This window comes from Mercenaria mercenaria, chromosome 3 (assembly GCF_021730395.1).
Source record: "Mercenaria mercenaria strain notata chromosome 3, MADL_Memer_1, whole genome shotgun sequence".
Lineage (NCBI taxonomy): Eukaryota > Metazoa > Mollusca > Bivalvia > Venerida > Veneridae > Mercenaria > Mercenaria mercenaria.
The window spans coordinates 426,181-449,644 of record NC_069363.1 but is presented as its reverse complement, the minus strand read 5'-3'; the positions used below and the strand labels follow the sequence as shown (position 1 = coordinate 449,644).

The window sequence follows — 23,464 nt, the reverse complement described above, 5'->3', positions numbered from 1 at the left end:
ATCAAACCATAGCTAATATGGATTCAGATGAGAGGGAATTCAATGTTATTTTTTATATATTAGCTTATATTATATAGATACATATCATCTAAATGGGCATGGCCTTTTTAACCCTTACATAATAGTTTAAACATTCAAACCCTTGTATCACACACCAAATGTCAAAACTTCAGCTGTTATGTATTCAGGTTTATAAAAATATCATAACCATAACTATTATGGATTCAGATTGGAGGAAATTCAATGTTTCTTTTTATGTATTAGCTATTATTATATCATTGGGTGTGACCTTTTTGACCCTAATAACATTCAAACCCTTGTATCACACACCAAATGTCAAAACTGAATCTGCTATGTATTCAGCTAATATTTCCTAAGTTTCTAATACATATAAACCTGTCATTATAACTTGTCCCACACAGAAACTTATCCATTTCTGACTTAAAGGGCATTAATTTGAAAAATAAAGGGAAAGCCAAACCTTCCATCACTTGCTAAATATCAAGACTTAGTGTGTTATATAAGTTAGTTATAGAATTATATTAATATCAAACAATAAGCATTATAGATCACACAAGAAGAAATTCATTGTTTCTTTTTATTAGCCTATATCACATGTACATGTCATTTACATGTCGGACTGAGACGCTTACTCGGTTAAAAGGACCTGAAGCAATTACTAGTAGAAACCGGTTTCAATTTTGCACAACCGTTTATCGCATGGGCTTGATCTTTGAAAGACGGCCACGAAGAGTTCAGTTGTGTAAAGTATCATCTAAATACATTCAGTGGTTTCAAAGATGTTGTTAAATGAAAACTAACAGATAGGAGGATACATGCACTAACTGGAATACTATGAACAATTATTGTATATTTTGTAGAAGGTCACACAAGGGTGTAATGTGAATGAAATTATTTTGAAATCAACCAAAACGTTTTACACAATAATGTAAGTACCTACTCCTCGTGATAGACATCTTTTCTAAGGAACCAGTAATAGCTAGATCAATCTTGTTACAATGATACAGGACTATTATTATCATTATTATACCAGATTTATATAGCGCCCTTTTCATGATCAATTTCACGTTCAAAGGCGCTTTACATAGTTCAAATGCAGCCACACAGGGCGCATAATTCATCCTCTAGTACAGACACAGAGCGATCTGACCAGAGGGACAGAGTGAGACAAAACCCCCATGACAGAGATATCAGAAATCAGATACAGGCTTGTCCGGCTAACTTAGCCTAGCTCATTTCGAATAGACAGCCTGGTTGTTTAACGTGCCCAGTGTATAGCCCTGATACACGCAAGGATTGCCTGGGTTCCTGGCCAGTACACCTTTAGTTGGGTGGGAATCACTGAAAAGCGTTTCTGAAAATTCCCGAGTAGCTGTCGGGGATCGAACCCAGACCTCAGGATTGTAAGGCCAGTGTGCAAACCACTGAGCTATCCGCCCACCCACTACATAATTATGTGAATTTATTTAACAAGAGCGTCATGATGACCCTGAATCGCTCACCTGAATTATATGAGCCACATGTTTAAAATGGCAAACTTAAGCTAAAATATTAGAAAGTAGGTCAGTAGGTCATATTCATTGTCACTGAAAGTCAGTTTAAAGGTCAGTGTGCAAAACTGTACACGTTATCCAAATTTTAAGGCTGTATCTTAAAAAACAAGAAAGTAGGTCAGTAGGTCAAGGTCATAGTCAAGTGAACTCTAATCACTTGGGGTCATCAGGTAATTATAATTAAGCAGTCTAGAAAATATGATCTGATAATTTTTTAAGTATTTATTCCTATATAACTCATATAACAAGTGACACCCAGGGCTGGGCCTTTTTTCCCCCCAGGGGCATAATTTGAACAATCTTGTTAGAGGTCCACTACATAGTGTTACATACCAAATATCAAAGGCCTAGGCCTTGAACTTTCAAACAAGAAGATTTTTAAAAATGTTTCCTATATAAGTCTATGTAAAACTTGGGACCCCCAGGACAGGGCCTCTTTTTACCCCAGGAGCATAATTTGAACAATTTCAGTAGAGAACCACTGGGTAATGCCACTTACCAAATATCAAAAGCCTAGGCCTTGCAGTTTCAGACGAGAAGATTTTTAAAGATTTTTCCTATACATGTCTATATAAAACTTAAGACCCCCGGGGCAGGGCCTCTTTTCAACCCAGGGTACTTATTTGAACAATTTTAACAGAGGACCATTAGATGATGTCATATCCAGGCTCTATGCATTGAGGTTTTGGACAAGAAGATTTTTAAAGCTTTTCCATGCGGTTGCCATGGCAACCAAAGTTCTGCACGGAATTCAATTCTTTGAACAAATTTGAAAGGGGGCAACCAAGGATCATTCCTGTGATGTTTGGTGTAATTCTGCCCAGTGGTTTTCAAGAAGAATATTTTTTTAGAAAATGTTGACGGACACACGACACATGACGGACACTGAGCGGTCACAAAAGCTCACCATGAGCCTTTGGCTCGGGTGAGCTAAAAATCTGATAAACTGGATGTTGTTTGTAAACTTCTCTGGTGGTACTCTCAGCATTTTTTGCTCAAATGAGTTAACAAGAGCTATCAAAGGAGTCAGAGCGCTCGACTATTTAGATGTTCGACAGTGAAAATGGGCCCATCTTAGGAAACTATAGGTATCTCTGGAACATTAGATGATTCCAAAGTTGGATGAATACAATGGACAAAAGCGAGAGTCTATGTTTAAAACAGTAAGTAATAAGCAATATAAAGCGTGTCAGAACACTTTATATGTATAATTCTAAGCAAAAGGGGGCATAATTTATAGAATATTGGTGCAAGAGTTATGTTCCTAGTGTCATATAATGTGGAATAACTACTTCAAAGTTTGAATCAAATCCAATTAGTAATAATTAACATTGGTGAAAATGCATCAGAATTCACCCTAAATTCCAAATAAAAAGGGTATAATTCATGCAAAATTTGTTCCAGAGTTATGTACCTTGTGTTATAAAATGTAGTTGATGATTTGGAACAACTGTGTCAAGTTTGCATCATATCCATTTAGTAATGACTTAGAATGAGTGGAAGTGCTTCATAACTTCAACCTGTTACTCTAAGTAAAAGGGGGACAATTCATGAAAGAACAGCGCAAGAGTCATATGCATTGTGTCAGTTGATGCGAGTTATTATGCTGAACATTTACTTTAAGTTTTAATCAAACTCATTTAGGATTATTTGAGATAAAGTGAAAGTGCATCAAAGTAAAAATGGTGGGGGACAATTCACGAAATGTTGGTGTGAGAGTGACTGTCCTTGTGCCATATGATGTGTTTTTTATTAGGAATAACAATTCTTAGTATGAAAGAAGTACATAAAGAAATCAAAGAGATGAAGATAAAATGCAAGAAAACTTTAACCAATTTGTGGATGTGAAGGACACCGATGATGAAATGAGTAGGGCAACTCTACATACTTCAATAGCAGAGCTAAAAACAAGAGAATCAAATGGTTTAAGGTCATTTACTTGAGAACAGCTTGATCATATTTAATGAATATCCTGCTTAAAATGCTATACCCATGTATTTCTTTGATTTGACCATGTGACCTGTATTACCAACCAAAATGACCCATGTATGAACTCACCCAAGCTTACATAAAGACAAACATTCAAGTTAATTTCATGAAGATGCTCCAACAACTGGAGCCCCTAGGGCATACACAAGGTTGCTCTTTGATATGACTAGGTGATCTTTTTTTGACCAGCCATGAACCATAATCAAATCTGAAATAAATTTCATCCAATCATTGTGATGAAATTTCATTAAGTTCCCTTGTAAAATTCAGTCCCTACTGTATACAAAAGGGTTTTCTCTGCTTTGATATAATGACCTTGTAACCAATATTCGATCTTGACATAGATTATATCAAAGCAACTATTCTTACTAAATGTTATAAATATTCTGAGCAAAATGCAATCCCTATGGCATGCAAAGGTTTTCTTTCATTTAACTGGGTGACCTTGTTTTGTATCCTACATAACTCCTGCTTGAACTTGACACTGATTTCATTAAGAGAAACATTATGATGAGATTTCATTCAGATTCAGTGAAATACTGTGAAATCATTAATATTCGTGGGGGACTAATTTTCGTGGATTTCGTGGTTGATTCAATCCATGAAATTTAATCCCAACGAACAAATAAAATTCCCATTCATTTTATGTTCAAAAATTGAAAACCACGAATTCATATCCCCACGAAATTGCCATTTTGACCAAAACCACGAAATTTCATGCCCACGAAATTTAATGATTTTACAGTATGCAGTCCTACTTGGATAAACCATGTTTTTTTTTATTTGACCTAGTTTTATGCCCCAGAGGAACCATTTTCATACCCGACATAGATTTCATCAAGGCAATCATTCAGACTAACTTTAATATACATTAAATGAAAAATACAGCCTCTCTTGAAAAAGCAAGATAAAAGTTGATAGACAGACAACAGAAAGACGCCTGACATTGAGCAGTCACAATTACTCAAATGAGCATTGCTCATTTGAGTTAATAAGATCTCTGCCATTACTTTGATCAACATATAAAGGCAGGCATCAGTTAGAGATATACATGTAGTTCAATTGTGATTATGTCATAAAACTTCAAACTGAAATGTTACATTATTTTAACTGATAGTAAAATGGGATTACAATAGCAAATACAAAAATGTGGGTGAAAAATGAACATGTTAACATATTATTTCTCTCACCATTTTCAGGGTTTCCAAAGGTTATTGGCATCATTGATGGTACACAAATTAAGATAAAGGGTCCAAAAGAAAATGAAACTGACTTTGTGAACCGCAAAGGTTATCATTCAATTAATGTACAGGTAGGTAGATAAATGGAGATACATGTCCAATGTACATTTGTAATATGTTTACATTTCTATAATTTCCTCTGATGAGACAAAAATAAACCGCAACAAATATTTCTAAACATTCATTGAATTCATTTCTAATTTGTATAAAAGTTTGCCCCCATTAACACTTTCTAACATTCTACGTCCTTTCCCCATACCAGTTCTACAGTACAGACAAACAATCTTCTTAACAACATGAGGCTGATGGAATGTTCTCTGTTATCTGTGAATGTCCAAACCATTATCTGTTCCATGTGACATTTATCAATTTCAGATGGTTTGTGATGCTAGATTCAGAATTACTAACGTGGTGGCAAAGTGGCCTGGAAGTGTTCACGACAGCCGTATTTTTAGGGAATCTGAACTGTGCAGGAAATTTGAGAATGGTAAGACAAAGATTTAAATGATTATTCATCTGAAATGAACTGTAAAAGATTGAAAAATATTGAACGTGCATGGTGCATTTACCAATGCCTAGTATAAACATATATGATATTTAACTTTCACTTTCCTCTATATTTTTTTTGCAACTGTAATATATTTTTTTAAATTTTTTTATCAAAAACAATCATTTAAGGGGAGATAAACGGGCTTCTACTTGGCGACTCAGGGTATCCATGTCGACCATACCTGATGACGCCTTACCTAAACACACAAACAGCCGCTCAAGAGAGGTAAGTTGAGCATGTATATCATCTCATTCTATTTCGTTGATGTTTTAAAAAAAATAAAGTACAATTCTTTTTTATTTCACAAAACATTTAAACTAATTTTATTTTGTGATCTGACTGTATATTTCCACTGAACAAAACTGTAGGAAGAACAGTATATAGATCTTGATGCATTTATGATGTAGTACTTGTGTCAGCTGACCTGTTTTAGCTGATCAGATGTGAGAATGAATTAGTGGCAGTTTCAAAGAAACACTTTTTTTGTATCCTGTGATTCCTACACCTGTCACTACTTCATTTTCAACATCACTCATGAACTTTACTGAAATAATTCATAATTTAATAATTCAATAACTTAAGGTTGTTTATTTGAACATTATTGTGGAAAATTTTTGTTATAATTTCTGCATGTTTCTTTTCCAGATACAATATAGCATTAACAAAAACAAGAGTGCTTATTGAACAGACTTTTGGTGTGTTGAAAAGAAGGTTCCCTTGCCTATCATATGGCCTGAGAACCGAAACTACGAGTGCGCCTCAAGTTACTGTGGCTTGTGTTGTGTTACATAACTTTGGGATGGATAGAGGAGATATTTTAGAAAGAATGGTAGACGAGCCTTTTGAGCCGCCCGAAGCTGAAGTAGACATAAACCAGGCTGGGGCCCGTTGTAGGGATGTATTTGCAGCAACACATTTTGCTTAATGCCTAAAAACTCATTTGCTTCCAGTAACATGCTCAAAAAAAGTTAGGTAGGTAGGTAGGAATTTTTTATTTTAATTTTTTTTATTAAGGGAGACTTTTCTGATATTATTTTTGTGTCAAAAATGAATACAAATAAGGTTATGCATTTTGAGCATAAGTAGTTGAATTTTAACATCACTGACCATGTTTAAAGCTTAAAAAGAGCAGTTTTGCATCTTTTTTTCGAAAATTTGAAAAAATTATTCTCCAAGGCCAAAAAACATTTAGGGTCGGGCCAAAAGATTTGTGTAGGTTGGGATACTGGAAACAAACACTTTTTTATGCCTTATAACAAAACACATCACATATCTATCAAATTTTATTTAATGTTAAGGTAATTATGCATGTTGTCTGTGCTGCAATTTTTAACAGTGGCATGCAGGTTTAGGTCTTCATGCTAGAAGGAATTTGACATTTATGTTGGTGTCCCTATGTACATGCCAAAACAAGGCCTTTAGTTAACGATAGATGTCCAGTGTCCTTTTTGAGTATATCTGATAAACTGCAGTATTGTTATTTAATACACATTTTAATTTAGATGCACCAACATTATTGAAAGTCTTTTAACCCGATTTGACAGATAACAAGAGCAAGATAACAAGAGCACCGCCATGCGGGTGCTGATGCTCATCTGATTTTCTTGTATATTATAAAATAGAAATATTGTCCTACCCATGGTTTTCAAAGTCCAAAAAGGGTCATACTTCTTACAAAAAGCAGGATGGAGCTATGTGTCTTACTGTAAAGGGTCAAAAAGCAGGATGGAGCTATGTTTCTTGCTGTAAAGGGTCAGCTTATGATGGTAAACAACTGTTGCAATTTTCAAGGAAATAGCTTTGATAGTTTAGGAGAAATGTTTACCTAAACATAAAACTTAACCAAGAAACCTGATATTTTCTAAGTCCAAAAGGGGCCATAATTCTTGCAAAAAGGGAGAGGGAGTTATGTTTCTTGCTGTACATGGTCAACTACTGATAGTGAACAAGTGTTGAAAGTTTCAAAGCAATAGCTATGATAGTTTAGGGGAAAAGCTGACCTAAACATATAACTTAACTAAGCAACGCAGAGGTCGATCAGGTGATGACAATAACTCATCTTTTTTTTTCAAACAAAAATCAGATAAGCTAAAAATGATGTTAAAACGTAGCTGCTTACTGAGTTTGATAAAACTCCATCAAGTAGTCATAACAGTAAGCTGACATTTGAACTGTTAGTTTGCGTAACCCCACAAATTGCTCAAATTTGAACTCTGTCAGAAAAAACGTTGCAATGATGCCACTAAGTTTGATGAAAATCCTGAAGCAGTCTATGAAAATGAGTCATCCAAGGGTATTTCTATACTAAATTAAACTGCTCAATGAAACTGCCAAAGCATCAACATCATAATCATTTCTATAAAGGACATTAAAATAATAATGCTACAAGACATGGTTAGATGAACGCCCACCAAGCCATTCATGAAAAGTCATCATTTTAATTTACCAGTCATTTTTTCCTCTACCTGCCCATAAAATGATTAAGTCAAACCTTATTGAGAGAGTACCTTACTTTAAAGCTAAGTTCAAAATTTGGTGTAATTCTGGCTAGTCAGATGAGATGTTATGTAAATGTTGAGCAACAGATGGCAGACTATTCACCTACACTGGTAGCACACTAGGAACCTTCAGTTCATGTGAGCTAAATGTGAAGACATTTCAACAAAAAGAATTAAGAAATAATACATCTTATTGAGTGATTTATCGCTGAATTTATCATTGTTTGGAGTTCAGATGCGAAGGAGTTATATCACGAGGGCGCAGCCAAAGTGATATAATAATACGCACCTGACGACAAACAATGATGTTATTCAAGAGCAAATGACTAAATGAGATATATTATTTCGATTCTAACACGTTACCAAGAATTTTAAAGTATATCCTTGACAACATTCATTAAATATTTGCACGTTTTCAATTGGTTTCTTTTCCAGCACTCCCCTATGACTTTTGATGCTATACCGTAATAATTGTGATGTCAGAAAAATGAATTGTTGTGTAACAATTCACTGCTTTCAGCCTTCTTTGTTTAATAGGAAAATGAATCGGATCGTGTTAGAATTGCAGATAAAACACACCCTCTAAAGAAAAAATATAGAGATTCAAATCATTAATGTTCTTTAATGACCACATTGTATTTAATTTCATAACAGTAACAGTATTATCAAAAACGTTAAAGTTTAGTAAACATTTATAAACTTTGTAAAGTGTGGGAAACAGCTATAACCTCATAGTCTGGCAGTATGAACATGTAATACACATTAAATGAGTAACAGTTCGAACATGTAGTATACAGCAAATGTGGCTTGTTCTTCACAAATATACATTATCACAGTTGGATGAATCACAATTTGACTAAATCACAAATATTTAAACAAGAGGGCTACGAAGGCCTTGTATCGCTCACCTGACCTATTGACCTAAAGATCAAGATTAACATTCTGACCACGTTTCATTAAGATATGGTCATAAATGTGGCCTCTACAGTGTTAACTAGATTTTTCTTTGATTTGACCTGGTGACCTAGTTTTTAATCCTACTTGACCCATATTCAACCCAGATCTTAAGATCATCAAGATTACCATTCTGACCAAGTTTCATGAAGATACAGTCATAAATGTGGCCTCTATCGTGTTAAAAAACGTTTCCTTTGATTTGACCTGGTGACCTAGTTTTTAACCCAAGATGACCTAATTTCAAAATTATCCAAGATTTTATTGAGGGTAACATTCTGACCAAGTTTCATTAAGATAAGGCCAAAATTTTGACCTCTAGAATTTTTAACAAACTTTTTCTTTGATTTGACCTGGTGACCTAGTTTTTGACCCAAGATAAGCCAATATCAACTTTTCCAAGATTTTATTTAGGGTAACATTCTGAACAAGTTTCATTAAGATTGGGCCAAAATTGTGACCTCTAGAGTGTTAACAAGCTTTTCCTTTGATTTGATCTGGTGACCTAGTTTTTGACCCCAGATGACCCAATATTTAACTTGTCCAAGATTTTATTGAGGGTAACATTCTGAACAAGTTTCATTAAGATTGGGCCAAAATTGTGACCTCTAGAGCGTTAACAGTCAAATTGTTGATGATGACGGACGACGGACATAGGGTGATCACAAAAGCTCACCTTTGAGCACTTCGTGCTCATGTGAGCTAATAAAATACTGGACAAACAGTCAAAAATCATGTCTTAAGGTTGCATAAAAAGTAAACGTTGCCAAATGGTGCAACAAATTTAGAGAAATCATATTTTTACATGTTATTGTCATAAACTAATTTTACATGACATTTATTTTTTAAAAGATATTTGTCGGAAATTCTGTAAGTGAAACTTCCAATCGAGAAAGTAAAAAAAAGCTTTTTTACTTAATATATTAACAGCTATTAGATTATTTTGCAAAGTGCTTCCCATTTAAGTTGCAGAAGCACTATTTTTCTTAAGTTTCATGAAATGGTGTTAGTGAATAAGAAGTTATAATTGCAATAATTCATGCAAAAGTCTTTGACAAAACATTTTAAACATTATTTTGATATTCTTTTCTCTGTTAAAACATTCTTACCTAGAATGATGTCATATTAATGTGTGTTGACTCAAAGTTTCTTTTGTTACCAAGAAGGAATGCTTTTAAATTTTATCTACTGTTTTAGATTAATGCTTATTAAAATCAAAATGACTTATAGCAACACCATGTTTTAATACTACTTATTCAATTGAGCGGTGATACATCGTACAAATAATTTCACTTGGGGCTCTGCCCTTGGGAAGTTATTACACATGACATATAACCGCCTATTGTATTTAGTGTTAAAACAATATTTTGCTATAATTATTTGTTGTATACTTTGGTTTTATAAATAAAAAAAAATTATACTGTCTTAGTTTGTTAACTTATGAATATGGCGAGATGTTTATATGTCTTATTTGTCTGTTGGCTTTTATGTGACAATAAGGTTCTTTTTCCAATTATCAGTTTCTACTAACCAAACAACTGACAGATTTGTTAAAGATATAAACAGTAGTTTTTAGTAGACCAAATTACATACTATGCAGATTGAAATTTAAAAGAAATGAATTTTGTTACAAATACATACATGTAGTTAAGATAGAAGTAATCAAAGGCCTGAATGGCCTGAGTCGGCTAATGATTGATGTACTGACAGTATAGTCTACCAGTTTCAGTTTGTTTTTAGTTTTTTTTTCTTAAAATTTCATAACACAGCTCGATATTTACCCAAAATATTATATCCGGATACGATTACACTTTTCTCCAGTTTGAACAATATATTTTACAAATTGTGATGATACGAAGACATTTAGCAGCAATTGGCAGTATCTGACATTGAAGTTTACGGTTAAATTACCTCTTATTTAAATCTTTTCATAAAAAAGTTGTTTCATTTCGCCAAACATAGACGATCTACTTTCGATTTCAAAAACTACAAGAAAATACAATTTAATGTTTCGCCGATTTGTTTATTTCTCGAAAAATAAGAATTAAAATCATTTTTAATATCTGTAGTAACTAAACAAACCAGTAAGAGCTTCTTCTTCCGATAATTTATCCGTTTACTGACTGCAAAATTCATGTGTGTGTGTAGAAACCCACGCAAAGTTTATAGAAATCATACGATGCGTGTATACGTTCAATGTGGGAGAATTAAGGCTGATCGGGATCGGCTATGTTACCTAACGCATCCAGATGATTCAGATTTTGTTTTTAAAAAAGCACTGTGTGCATTTCTGTAATTTTATATACGTTTAGAAATTATTAGACATGCGTATTTGCATTATTTCTATACGTAATTTACGCTAATACGCATCTTATCTGGAGCCCTGTGGAACTATTTTTTGTCTTTCGCTGGATGTTACGCAAGTTTTGTAAGCCTGCGCAATTCATAAAATGCACATTTATGCTTAATGAGTTACATTCGAGTATTGCACAATTACAAGTCATAAATATGACAGATTACATCGTATATTGGTCATAGCAAAGGGAATTCACGCAACTTAATTTCATTCTTGCAGTGAACTGTTTGAAGTTTGAGAAATCTAATGGAACTACATCGCTTCACTGTGTAATTTGGTCCATTTAGACTTAGAGAATCGCTGGATAGCAAGGACTCGTCAAAACGATTACATCGTTTAGCCGACTCAAAAATAGAAAATAAAATGCACAAATATATGATAGTTACTCTGTTTGTTATTGTTTTTAAATATATGAGTACACAATCTAATGGTGTGACGCACAGTAGAAACTGAACCACCCTAAAAATCATAAAACAACAATAATACAACAATATGACAACGAATGCTGGAGCTAAACATAAAATATTTTTCTGAATAAGGACTGCCAGAGTTCATCACAGCTTGACTATTCAACAACCTTGTCAATATGATAAAAATATCTATAATATAATATAAGAAGAGGGCCATGATGGCCATAGACTCTAGAGATCATCAAGACAAACATTCTGACAAAGTTTCATAAAGATGGGTCACAACTGTGGCCTCTAGAGTGATAACAAGCTTTTCCTTTGACTTGACCGGGTGACCTAGTTTTTGACCCCACATGACCTAGAGCTATCCTACTCGCTCAATCCAGAGGTCGTAATGATCATGACTTCTCATAAGACACCAGTGGTGGTTTTTTTAGGAATTGCACTCGAGAGTGGTTCCAATAAGCTTAAAGCTTTCATCACAATCAAGCTAAAATAAATTAAACTAGGTTTTTTTTTCGTCTCCCCCTATGTATACCTTAAGCTCTGGCGGCCATTTTATGCAGCAAAGTGGGACGTGTCGGCAATATGCTCAACTAGGCTTGGTACTGATCACTCCTGTGAATTTTTGTCAAAATCCAGCCAGCAGTTTAAATGTGAAAGCCGTTTTTTTTTGTTTTTAGCTCTGGTGGCCATTTTGTGCAGAAAAGCGGAACATAACGGAGATATGCACAACCAGGCATGGTAGTGATCATTCCTATGAAGTTTCGTTGAAATCTGGCCAGCAGTTTGACCTGTGAAAGCTGGACAAGCTTAATGCAAACAGACAGACAGATGGAAGGACAGACGGCAAAGGCAAAAACAATTAGATTCTAACACTGGCTTTTGGTGCTAAAAGAATATTCAGATCTCTGATAAGTGTTTACAAAGTTAATTGGCAAGCCTCATAACTGCATAAACATTTACCCAAGAGCAGAATATTCCAATCGGCACATAAAACCAGTGAAGTATCTTACATTATAATTCTGTACAGGCATATAAATTTCATTCTGTGTATTCATCCAGCTGCTTTAGAAAAATTCTTTTCTGAAGTAGAAACAATTCGTGTTCTTGAGCCTTTCTTTGTTCCAGAAGATCAATTTCTTTGCATATTCGTTTCTTCTCCAGTGCATATAAATCGTCTTCCTTGTCATCTTGTTTTCTTTTTCCTGTTTTATTTTTTTTTGTATTACTAAAATATAGGAAATGTTTTCGTCCAGTTTCTGTAAACAAATAAAAATAGGTGTCAATTAAACAGCACCTTAATCTAAATCAAACAATGAACCTCGTTACCGCCTAAACAGTTACCCTCGAGGCCGGAAATTCCCATCTGCACCTATAACCAGTGAAAGAATCTTATATTCCTGCAAAGTTTAATGTAATTCTGCCCAGTGGTTTTATAGAAGAAGATTTTTTTTTATAAAATGTTAACGGACAAACAACACACGATGAACGGGGGACACTGAGCAGTCACAAAAGATCACCATAAGCCTTCGGCTCAGTTGAGCTCAAAATTGGACCACATTGAGTTTTGGTTGCTTGTTACAACACTTCCTTTCAATGAGCTCTATCATTGTATAGTTAGAACTTGGTATCTTCAATAATTTTTCAGTTATCCTCTGGACAAAGTGCAACAGACAGACAAACAGAGAATGTTGCAACTAAATACTTCCTGCCATTTTGTAGCATAAAAATTGCCAAAATTTACATTAATTAATTAAGACCTGTCTGTTGACAGACACTCAGATATTTAAATAATTGATTGAAGTATAGGGTAAAGAGACGTGTTTCTCAAAAATCGGGTATCTTCAGCAATGTCACCTTTAAAATATTGGTTTTGGAAGAAACATGGCAGCTGAAACCTTTGACTCCTAAGTGTGACCTTGACGCCAGCCATCCAAAACAGGTGCTCTGCACGTCGTCTTGATGTGGTGAAAATTTGTGCCCAGTTTGTTCGAAATCCTTCAAGGGGTTCAAGAGTTACATAGCGGACACGAAATTGCTAACGGACTGATGGACGGACACCGGGGGTATAACATAATATGTCCCTTTGGGCTGAAAAAACATGGACTTGTACAAATTTTTTTATCAATATCCAAGTCCAAAAGGGGTTATAATTCAGCCAAAATAGTTGACAGAGTTATGAACTCTTGCTTAAAAGTGGACATGGTGATGGTACACAAGTCTTGAAAATTTCAAAGCTTTATCTCAAAAGACATTGTCAAAATGCGGACTTGCACGAAAAACTTAACCAAGGTGTGATGCCGTCGCCGTGGTGAGTAAGATAGCTCTACTTATTCTTCGAATAGAAGAGTTGAAAATGAGTTAATCTGTTACCATTACCATTCTCTGAGGTTTCTGTACAAGCATCACCTGTGCAATCAATGATGGGTGCTGTCACCGCAGTAGTGTTATTACTGAAACAAGCAAATTTAATGAATTGGTATCCCCCGCCGAATTGGTTTATGTTGAGGAATGGCAAAGTATTATCTCCAGCATAAAGTTAATGATGTTACAATCACTTCACATGTTGACAATAGATGTTCATGGAAAATGATGAAAGAAGTTGAATGAAATTCTGTCAATTGGTTTGTTTGTTATATGTACAAATATGTGGACTTTTTAACAATTAAAAGGCAATAACTATGAAGTTACAAAAGAGATCCTGACGAAATTAAATGTGCACTACCATATTATGGTGATATAAATTCAATACAAGTTTCATAGTTCTAGGTGAAATATGTCACAATTTAGGAAGCAGAAATAGACATATTCATAGTACCTAATATAGTTAATACTAGAAACTTCTAAGTAAAACTCTGGTGTTACTTAAGCAATCTGATTGAAACTTGACAGGCCATTTTTTCCCATAATGGTGTACCTGTTTATGAAGTTTTATCTTAATATTCCAAAACACTTCCTAGATATGGCTCCGGACTGACTGAAAGACCATGCCGAAACAATATCTTTTGGCCTTCGGCAGGGGATAATAAGCACATAAATAAACATCAATACTTTAACCTGGATAGCTTCTTCATAGGTCTAAGATTCTAGCAAAACTTGAATCCAGTGCCAACAATCACAACTAATGTGCGACAACATTACCAATAATTTTTGGATTTTTTTAGTAAATTATTTACAAAATATAGTGTAGTGTATAAGAGTTTGGTTATAATCTCCATCTATATGAGTAAGCTTTTACAGCGAATTGGTATAGTGTCTGCTTCAGGTATGAAATATTCCAGGTTCGATAACCAGTCAGAGATGAAAAATTATTATCCTGTAACAATAGCGCCATCATAAATAATTCACAAGTAGATATGGAACTTCACACAGAAGGTCAAACTCCACAAATCTGAGGAAGAATTTTCAGCCTCTTACAACAGTGTAGTGAAATAAAATATACAAATGTATATGAGCAGCCTGGAACTGAAATACCATGTCACATGACTTGGGAGTGCCACATATTGCTGTTTATCCTGTCACTTGCAGTATTTTCGACCCGATATCAGGGTGCCGTATATCTATCTTGATATACCGTCAGTTGATCATGTGACCAGTGATATACGGTCAGTTGATCATGTGACCTTATGGTCGATATTGTTGTCATAAGAAATTTTGCAACGAAACCATCATCATTGTGTTGGAAATGTCCGAACTAAGAAAATGAGTGGTCAAATAATGAGTTTTTATTCAAAAACGAAGAAGTTATTGCGATTTTGCCGGTAATCACGTCATTATATAAGTGACGTCATTACGAATATGACGTCATTAAAGCAGTTGTGGAACACTTATTTTTGTAAAATAAATTGCCAAATATCGGATAATGAAGTAATGACAAGATAAATAGAATAATAGGTTAGTGCCTAAGATGGAGAAAGTTTATCTGGCTCGGCTCCGGACGTTATCAGGTTCGCCTTCGGCTCACCCGATAACCTCCTCCACCTCGCCAGATAAACTTTCTCATCTACGGCACTCACCTATTATTCTCTATATAATGACCCATAACTATTGGAGTATATTTTCAAAGCAATAGTAATGAGTTATTTATGTGACAGGAAAGGCCGTACCGGCGACAGTAACCATCAGAACAAATCAACACCCTTTACAATATTTACAAATTTATTTACAAAAGATGATTATTAACAATGAATAGATATGAAAAGAAAAAAAAAACTGATTATCAGAAAGAAAAAAAAAAGTTCAGTATCTCTAGATACAAAAGTTCTTATACTTCCATTCTAATCTGACGTGACACAGGTCTTTAATGTAATTGTGAACTTTAAGTAGCACAAACAAAACAGATTTCTAAATTCAGTCCCTTTAAACCGTGAATACGTTGATTCCGTGTTGGCTCCCTATGGTGGTAGGTGATTGCATCCCTGAGCTGACTTCAGAGGATAACAAAAATCATCGTCTTTGCGGTTTACGGCACAACCATGGGACGAAAGCTCTGCGCTGGGAATATCACATCCAGGCGAGTGAAGACAAGTGAACCTCGGGCATTGTACTTCCGGGTTATGACATCACCAGGAAAATCGTCTGGCGGAAGAAGCTAAAATATATAACATATGGTAAGCACCATAGCAAAACAAAAAGTCAGGGCATAAAACTGCTCCTTTGGGTACACCATACCTCCGTAGGCTCCCATAAATAATACGTGCTACTTATACAAAATATATGTGCTACTAAGTTCAAACGTCACATGATTAAAATACGTCACTTATTACTTCCATTATTACCAAAATTAATTACTTACTTAAAAGACTAAAGTTAAAGTATGAAAAAGATATGAAAAGTATATGATGAAACATTATAGTAATGGAAATGATAAACTGCAGCTATTATTTACAACTACAAATTAACAAAATTCAATGTAAATCAAACGTTATATGATAGTTGGCATCCATATAATATCTAATGCCATACACTACAACGGACATTTATTAGATGTGCTATAGACTGGCACACAATTACAAATTACAATAATATATACATGGTACTAGACTTGCCATATAGATTTATACATAACAATACAATGCAGTAATGGCGTTCCATAATAACGAAATGTTTGACATAAGTTTTTGAAACAAAGTACTTTATAAATATCACGATACAAATTTCAGTATAAATCTAACATCTTATATAAACGAAACGTTTAGACTCCTCTTTCGAAATAATTTACAAAAGTCTGAAAAATTTAATAAATCATCCTGACATACCGAAACTAGCTAAAATCATATGCCGAAAAGTAAATGTTACAGAATTCTGTAGAATGAACAAAAATTTACCAAATAAAAATCGTAATGCAAAAATCATACAAAAATCTAACAAATAAATTTCTTACCTCGATCGAGCATAAATTTCTAGCAAGAAAATAATTCAGACATAGATTCGTCTATAAAGTCGTAAGGTGGTGTGCGCAAGGCATATCTAGTCCAGTCTATTTAAAGGGTAATGTCCCGCCAAATACTAAATTTCATGGGATTCACGGCTAAGCCGTGGACTCTTACTATTTCTATTTTCACGGGATTCACGATATAGCCGGGGAATCTAACTACTTTGGCGCGAATTTAAATTAACAATTTGAGGCCCATTATAGTGGTTTTGGGGATAAAAACATAAATTACTGAAGTTTATAAAATATCAACTTTCTTATTACTGAACAGAATTTAATGAAATTTACATGGAAATTTAAGTTATGAAATACAGAAAAACATGAGAGGTATTCCATGCGTGAAATCTGACATTTACCTCAATAACTCAAAAATTTACAAAAAGATGATGCAATACCTGCATTTACACTACAGATAAAATAAGGCCCGTATGTCAATTTGTGACAATTTAATCTCTGACAATTACCATTAAATTTAAATGCATTTAGCATGAGGTATTTCAGTTGCATTACCTGTCAATTACGTTATCACCTTCAAACACTTCCTGAAATGTTATACATGTTGTTTCCTTGTTTGCAGCAGTCACATGTTTACTTTGTGGAAGCAGCTGTGAAACTTGATTTGTTGAAGAGGCTGAATGATATACATGTGTAAATTATGATTCAGGTTAAATTGAAAATGTGTCACGAATAACATAATGTAAAGACATACTTGTTGGTATGTAATTAATCAATTTTATGTTGTTACCTACTTTTTATACATGCATCTATGTAGTCAAAAGCATACAAGACCATAAATGCTGATATTTAGTTAACTAATGTCAATGATAGAGAAGTTTGTACAGCAAGACAGACACCTGAACCAAGTGTATAGAAAAACTACCTTGGCATTAACATACATCCTACTTAAAAAGAGAACCATTGTCGATGTTTCAATGAAATATTCTGTCTTAATTTACATAATCACTTCAAAACTCCCATGCAGAAAATACTCATTAAATGTATTTACTAAGTATATACATTAATTGTCCAAATAAAGATACACCTTAAGTCTTACAATCAAATGCCATGCAGTTATCACTTGATTTATTAAGACATTCTAGTTTTTGCAACGAGAGTATGCATTTATACCGAGTTTAGCTGTATGTGTATACAGATTGTATATTTCAAATATAATGACATTGCACAGTTCTGTTAATAAACACAAACCTGTTAATCTTACTTTTAAAAATACTACAAGTAGTGATTGTTCATATTCCCAATATAAGTGTTAAGACTGAAAACTACATACAAATATTAACTCACGTATAAGGGAGTCTACACCACCCTCCAGCCCAGTCATTTGAGACTTGTTGTTCATCAGTAAGTGGTTTATAACAAGCTCTTCTGTTGGGCTTAGGCTAATTGCTGGACCACCCCCAGTCTTTTTGTTATTGTCATACTTTTCTTTTGCTACAAATGAAGATTGAAATAATAATTAGGTATATTATTAGCATATTTTAATGTAAGTTAACTTGACTTAAAATTAAAGGTGAAAGGTTCCATCCAATGCTAATACATGAACAATATTTCGGCCAATGCAATCCTTAAGTAAAAACATCTTTGGTTCCATTGGTTCACTGCATTTTTTAATTGCAATAACTTTTATGGACTTTTAGCTTCATTTGTATTACTATTATCATTGTTCAATATTCCTTCATCCAAAACAACAATAATAAATTGCAACACCCATAATGCAACAACTAAGAATACATGTTTACCAGTGTCATGTATAACTAACATTATGTGCCCTGATATGAAACAAGAGCTGTCCGTAAGACAGCGCGCTCCACTATTCGGGGATTTGACAGTAAAATGAATACATTGTATATGTCTGAATAAGAGACCTCTTCTATAAAAGGAAGATACACCAAGTGGCATAATTCCATCAAATACACAAATTAGAGTTATTAGGATTGTTACAACAAATGCAGATGATGATGGTAAAGATATATTTTGAGTTTCAAGTCATTATCTTATATAGTACCAAAGTTATGTCTAGAAAATGAAGTTTGTTAAAAAAAATAAGTGTAAAAGGGGCATAATTTGGTCAAAAATACAAATCAGAGTTATGGGGATTGTTACCACACATGCAGATGATGGAGATAAAGATACATCTTAAGTTTCAAGTCTTTATCCTATATTGCATTAAAGTAAAATCCAGAAAGCAAAGATTGCAAAAAAAATATAAGTACAAGAAGGGCATAATTCTGTACGACAGTAAAACAAACTTTAACCAAGAAGGGTCACGACGCCGCCGCCCCCAACGCCTGGGCGAGTAGTATAGCCCCCCTATTCTCCGAATAGTGGAGCTAAAAAATCATTATATTGTTATCTTAATTTAATTCTCATAGTATTTACAGGTAAAGTCTTCAAAAATAGTAAATTACAAATATGAAAGTAAATTTGACAATAAGAACTTGAAGTTCTCTCAAGTTTTCTCAATGGTTTATACAACAAGAGGGCCAAGATGGCCCTAGGTTGCTCACCCGAGAAACACACCATAACAGTGTAAACATGTTTGACCTAGTGATGTAATGGAAACAAATATTCTGACCAATTTTCATTAAGACTGGACCAAAAATGTGGTCTCTTAAGTGTAAACAAGTACTTTCTTCAATATGACCTAGTGACCTAGTTTTTGAGCCAAGATGACCTAATTCGAACTTGACCTAGATTTGATTTAGGCAATAATTCTGACCATATTTCATCAACCTCAATTGAAAATACAACCTGTATCGCATACAAAATGTTTTTGACCCAAGATGACCCATATTCAATCTTGACCTAGATTTCATTAAGGCAATCATTCTGACTCAAAATTCATGAAGATCAATTGAAAAATACAGCTATCACATACACAAGGTTTTTCCTTGATTTGACCTAGTGACCTAGTTTTTGATCCCACATGACGCATTTTCAAACTGCCTAGATTTTATCATTCTGACAAAATTTCATGAAGATAAGTTGAAAGATACAGCCTGTATCGCATACACAAGGTTTTTCTTTGATTTGACCTAGTGACCTAGTTTTTGACCCCAGATGACCCATTTTCGAACTTGGCATAGATTTTATCAAGGTAATCATTATGATCAAAATTCATGAAGATCAACTGAAAAATACAGCCTCTACTGCATACACAAGGTTTTTCTTTGATTTGACCTAGGACCTAGTTTTTGACCCAGAAGACCCACTTTCGAACTTGGCCTACATTTCATCAAGGTTATCATTCTGACAAAATTTCATGAAGATCAATTGAGAAATACAGCCTGTATCGCATACACAAGCTAAATGTTGACAGACAGACGCCGGACATCGAGTGATCACAAAAACTCATCCTGAGCATTGCTCAGGTGAGCTAAAAACATAATCAGCACAACTGTTGTGTGAATTATGAAAATAATCAGTATGATGGTCTTGAGGATAAGGAAAATTATCAATAAGACTGTCATGCCGATAGTCTCGACGGCCAAAATTTTTATGAATTTAATTAGCTTACCTCTGCTTTTGACATTTCCAAACATTTTCTTCATCTCTAGTGGTGTACGTAGACATGATGCTTGCCCAGATCTGTGAAATAAGATTGGTGTGAATAAAAAGCAATAGAAAATTGTAAGCTGAAGTATGTAACTCAGTGAGTCACTTAAAGGTGCTAAATAAAGACAAATAAAACAAGGAGCTGCATTCAATAAACGCTTGATGCCCCCGGTGGCATCCTTGTCGATTCAAAGCAACCTAAGTTCATAATGAGGTCAAGGTAAAACTGAGGTCAGGTGATGTTTAAGATGAGGAATGGTCACAGGCTACATCTGTACTACATGCCTGTGAAAATATTTGAAATTTTCTCACTTCGCAGTGAGAAGATATATTCCATATTCACTCAAAACAAACAAATATCCTCAATGTATCGAAAGGGCGCGCGGAGGGATTCAATTCCTCATTAATCTATCGTTGAAATTATCAAATAATATCAATTACAAATTTTCTGGTGATTTAAACCTTTTGTATGTACTGTACACTTTCAACGTTTACCGTGTGTTTACACACTATATAAAACCAATAACTTTACATGACTGTGTACTGTGATTTAACATCCATTACTTTGGTCCTTCAAGTTTTGACGTTTAGATTGTCCGTCACAAATATAAAACAATATGAATGTTGTGTAGCGGTTCTCGTATCGGTTGGCCTCGGTTTCTCAATTGGTACAGCGTTGGCACGGTAAGCCAAAGGTCCGAGGTTCGAGTCCTGGTCGAAGCTGCACATTTTTTCTGCGACTGTTACATTTGGGGGCTCGTCCGGGATGCTCACCCTTGGAGCCCATGTGGGCGAAGCAGTTTGGCTTGGGTGTGCATCTGAATTCGGTTAACAGTCTGCGGCAGACACTGGCCAGGATTGCAATGTCTCGCAATAAGAGGGAAGGTGTGTAGCGGTTCTCGTATCGGGTGGCCTCGGTAGCTCAATTGGTAGAGCGTTGCCACGGTAAGCCAAAGGCCCGAGGTTCGAGTCCTGGTCGAGGCTGCACATTTTCCTGCGACAGTTACAGTTGAATTAATTTTAATAATCCTAGTCTATCCTCAAAGGGTTGTCTAGGAATACGGTCAGAACTTCCATAATCCTAGAATGAGAGGCTAGGATTACGGTAACGTAATCTTAGCCACTGCCTCCAGATTTTACCATTTTACTCATTCAAAAAAAAATATGATGAATACTCATAGGCCAAATAAATTATCTAGAGCCCTGGCACAGTCTGGTCAGGATACATGCTGTTCGCTTTCCAAGTCTTTTGCAATTAGAAAATTCTTTGGCAAACAGCATGAATCCTGCTGGTAGTAAAAGCACTATGTTGGTTTTCCCATGGCACGGCTCATATACTGCTTTTTAGTTAAAAATAATGAGAAAAATATGACAGCAATATTTAGAAAGATTTCATCACCTGTCTCTTTGTAAACACCAGTCTCAGTATTCTTGCAATATGTGCGAGCGATAAAACCAATTATTTTACAAGAATATATTGTGATTTATCCTCCATTATTTTGGTCCTTAGACAGTTAGAAGCTTTGACGGTTACACGAATTATATAATCTCAGTATGTATATCATATACGTCTAGTACAGCTCCCATTTAGTCAAACCCCTCAAGAGACAAAGAAGTTCCAACAAACGGAAACTATGTGCTATGTAATCACACGATAAAACATTTCCTCGCTGAACATTATGTTTTGATGCTTTTTCACATGTTTATCGGTTGAAAAATCGTTAATCATATATGCAGTATCGAATATGACTATAGGTAGTACACTGAGCGTACAATACACTGACTAGAGGTTAGGGTTAGATTTAACATAGGTATATGATACTGTACTACCACCAATAACATCAGTACTACATCTAGAGCTAACCTTGAAAAATGTACACGGGAAATTACGTCACCATCCATAATATCTAATCCAGAGACGATTGAAGCTGTTCCCGTCGTCCCGGAACTATTTCGATCGATATGATCTCAAGCAGGATTCATCTAGTTGTTTCGTGAAAATTTTAAAATTTGCAAATATATATCTTATACATCTTTTACAGAAATAGCTAGCTTGAATTTTCAGTAAAGAATTGTGTCTACTCTGTATACTCACGCATTCAACTGGTCGGCGATGTCTTGCCAGGCCCTTTCTTTCTCTTTCGCCCCTTGAGAGGCACCTCTAAACTTTCCAAAAATAATGTCCGATTTACATAATATCAACTCAACTGCGAGCGATCGCTCTCCTTCGCCCCAGTTGGCAGATCGTTTTTGTACGACTTTATCCATCGGGCAGCCGATAACGATGTATGACAGCGATTCGCGGATTTTATAAGTTTTCTTCCTTCTATCGCGCGAGTTCGGAAAAGTTACCGTAATTGTAGCTTATATCAATACGAATATTAAAATATTTGAGTCGAAAGTTTGCACTCAACTGAGCAATAACTTAAGATTTTTTGTGAAACGCTCTCAAACATAATCACTCAGCTGAGTCGTTTATCAGACTTAAGTTATAAGTTGAGTTAAAATATGAGTAAAAACTTAAGATTTTTTGTGAAACCGGGGCCAGAATTTAGTTCTTAATCTTTAGAGAGTATTTCAGTAAAAGTTCAGTAAAATCATTTTCTGAAACTTTTTGAATTAATTTCTGAATCTTTCAGATACAGTTCAGTACAACCTTATAGAAATGTTCAGAACAGAAACACACTGTTCAGAAAGATTTAGACTGCTAAAAATGGGTCAGGCAGGGTTCAGTCTGTTCAGACATGTTTCAAAAATATTCAGACAAATAAAGTCATGAGGAAAGTTTTCTTCTGATTTATAAAAAAAAAACAAACACTTGATGATAACAATTCTTTCTCTTAATTTTTAAAAGTCAGCAAAATGCAAGATTGAGCATAACA

General features: G+C 34.6%; 2 protein-coding genes and 1 long non-coding RNA gene across 4 annotated transcripts in view; 2 read left to right on the top strand and 1 right to left on the bottom strand.

The window, feature by feature from the left end:
- Positions 1-23,464, top strand: part of LOC123545575 (uncharacterized) — a 45,485-nt gene that overhangs the window by 5,285 nt on the left and 16,736 nt on the right. The gene's annotated exons all lie outside the window — the stretch shown is intronic.
- On the top strand, positions 4,665-7,116 carry LOC123525052 (putative nuclease HARBI1). Its single transcript, XM_045303747.2, has 4 exons — positions 4,665-4,875; positions 5,180-5,291; positions 5,483-5,579; positions 6,000-7,116. The coding sequence occupies exons 1-4, from the start codon at positions 4,711-4,713 to the stop codon at positions 6,277-6,279; spliced, it is 654 nt and encodes a 217-aa protein (XP_045159682.1). The 5' UTR covers positions 4,665-4,710; the 3' UTR covers positions 6,280-7,116.
- LOC123525042 (uncharacterized) lies at positions 8,455-22,884 on the bottom strand. 2 transcript variants are annotated; one of them, XM_045303725.2, is made up of 7 exons: positions 22,678-22,884; positions 20,545-20,615; positions 18,312-18,458; positions 17,520-17,640; positions 13,955-14,028; positions 9,413-12,834; positions 8,455-9,267 (listed from the first exon to the last, which is right to left on the bottom strand). In XM_045303725.2, the coding sequence occupies exons 1-6, from the start codon at positions 22,848-22,850 to the stop codon at positions 12,617-12,619; spliced, it is 804 nt and encodes a 267-aa protein (XP_045159660.2). In that variant the 5' UTR covers positions 22,851-22,884; the 3' UTR covers positions 8,455-9,267; positions 9,413-12,616. The 2 variants fall into 2 exon arrangements, with proteins under 2 accessions (XP_045159660.2, XP_045159670.2); XM_045303735.2 differs by lacking the exons at positions 8,455-9,267; positions 22,678-22,884 and adding an exon at positions 21,115-21,158 and having other exon boundaries at positions 11,539-12,834.

Bases quoted from the DNA above. Each gene is read 5' to 3' on its own strand.
- LOC123525052 (XM_045303747.2), top strand. From the start codon at position 4,711: ATGTGGGTGAAAAATGAACATGTTAACATATTATTTCTCTCACCATTT. The intron at 4,876-5,179 runs GTAGGTAGATAA...TATCAATTTCAG, and splicing joins ATCATTCAATTAATGTACAG to ATGGTTTGTGATGCTAGATT. The intron at 5,292-5,482 runs GTAAGACAAAGA...CAATCATTTAAG, and splicing joins GTGCAGGAAATTTGAGAATG to GGGAGATAAACGGGCTTCTA.
- LOC123525042 (XM_045303725.2), bottom strand. From the start codon at position 22,850: ATGGATAAAGTCGTACAAAAACGATCTGCCAACTGGGGCGAAGGAGAG. The intron at 17,641-18,311 runs GTGAGTTAATAT...TATATCATTCAG, and splicing joins TGGTGTAGACTCCCTTATAC to CCTCTTCAACAAATCAAGTT. The intron at 14,029-17,519 runs GTAATGCAACTG...TGCTTGTTTCAG, and splicing joins GGTGATAACGTAATTGACAG to TAATAACACTACTGCGGTGA.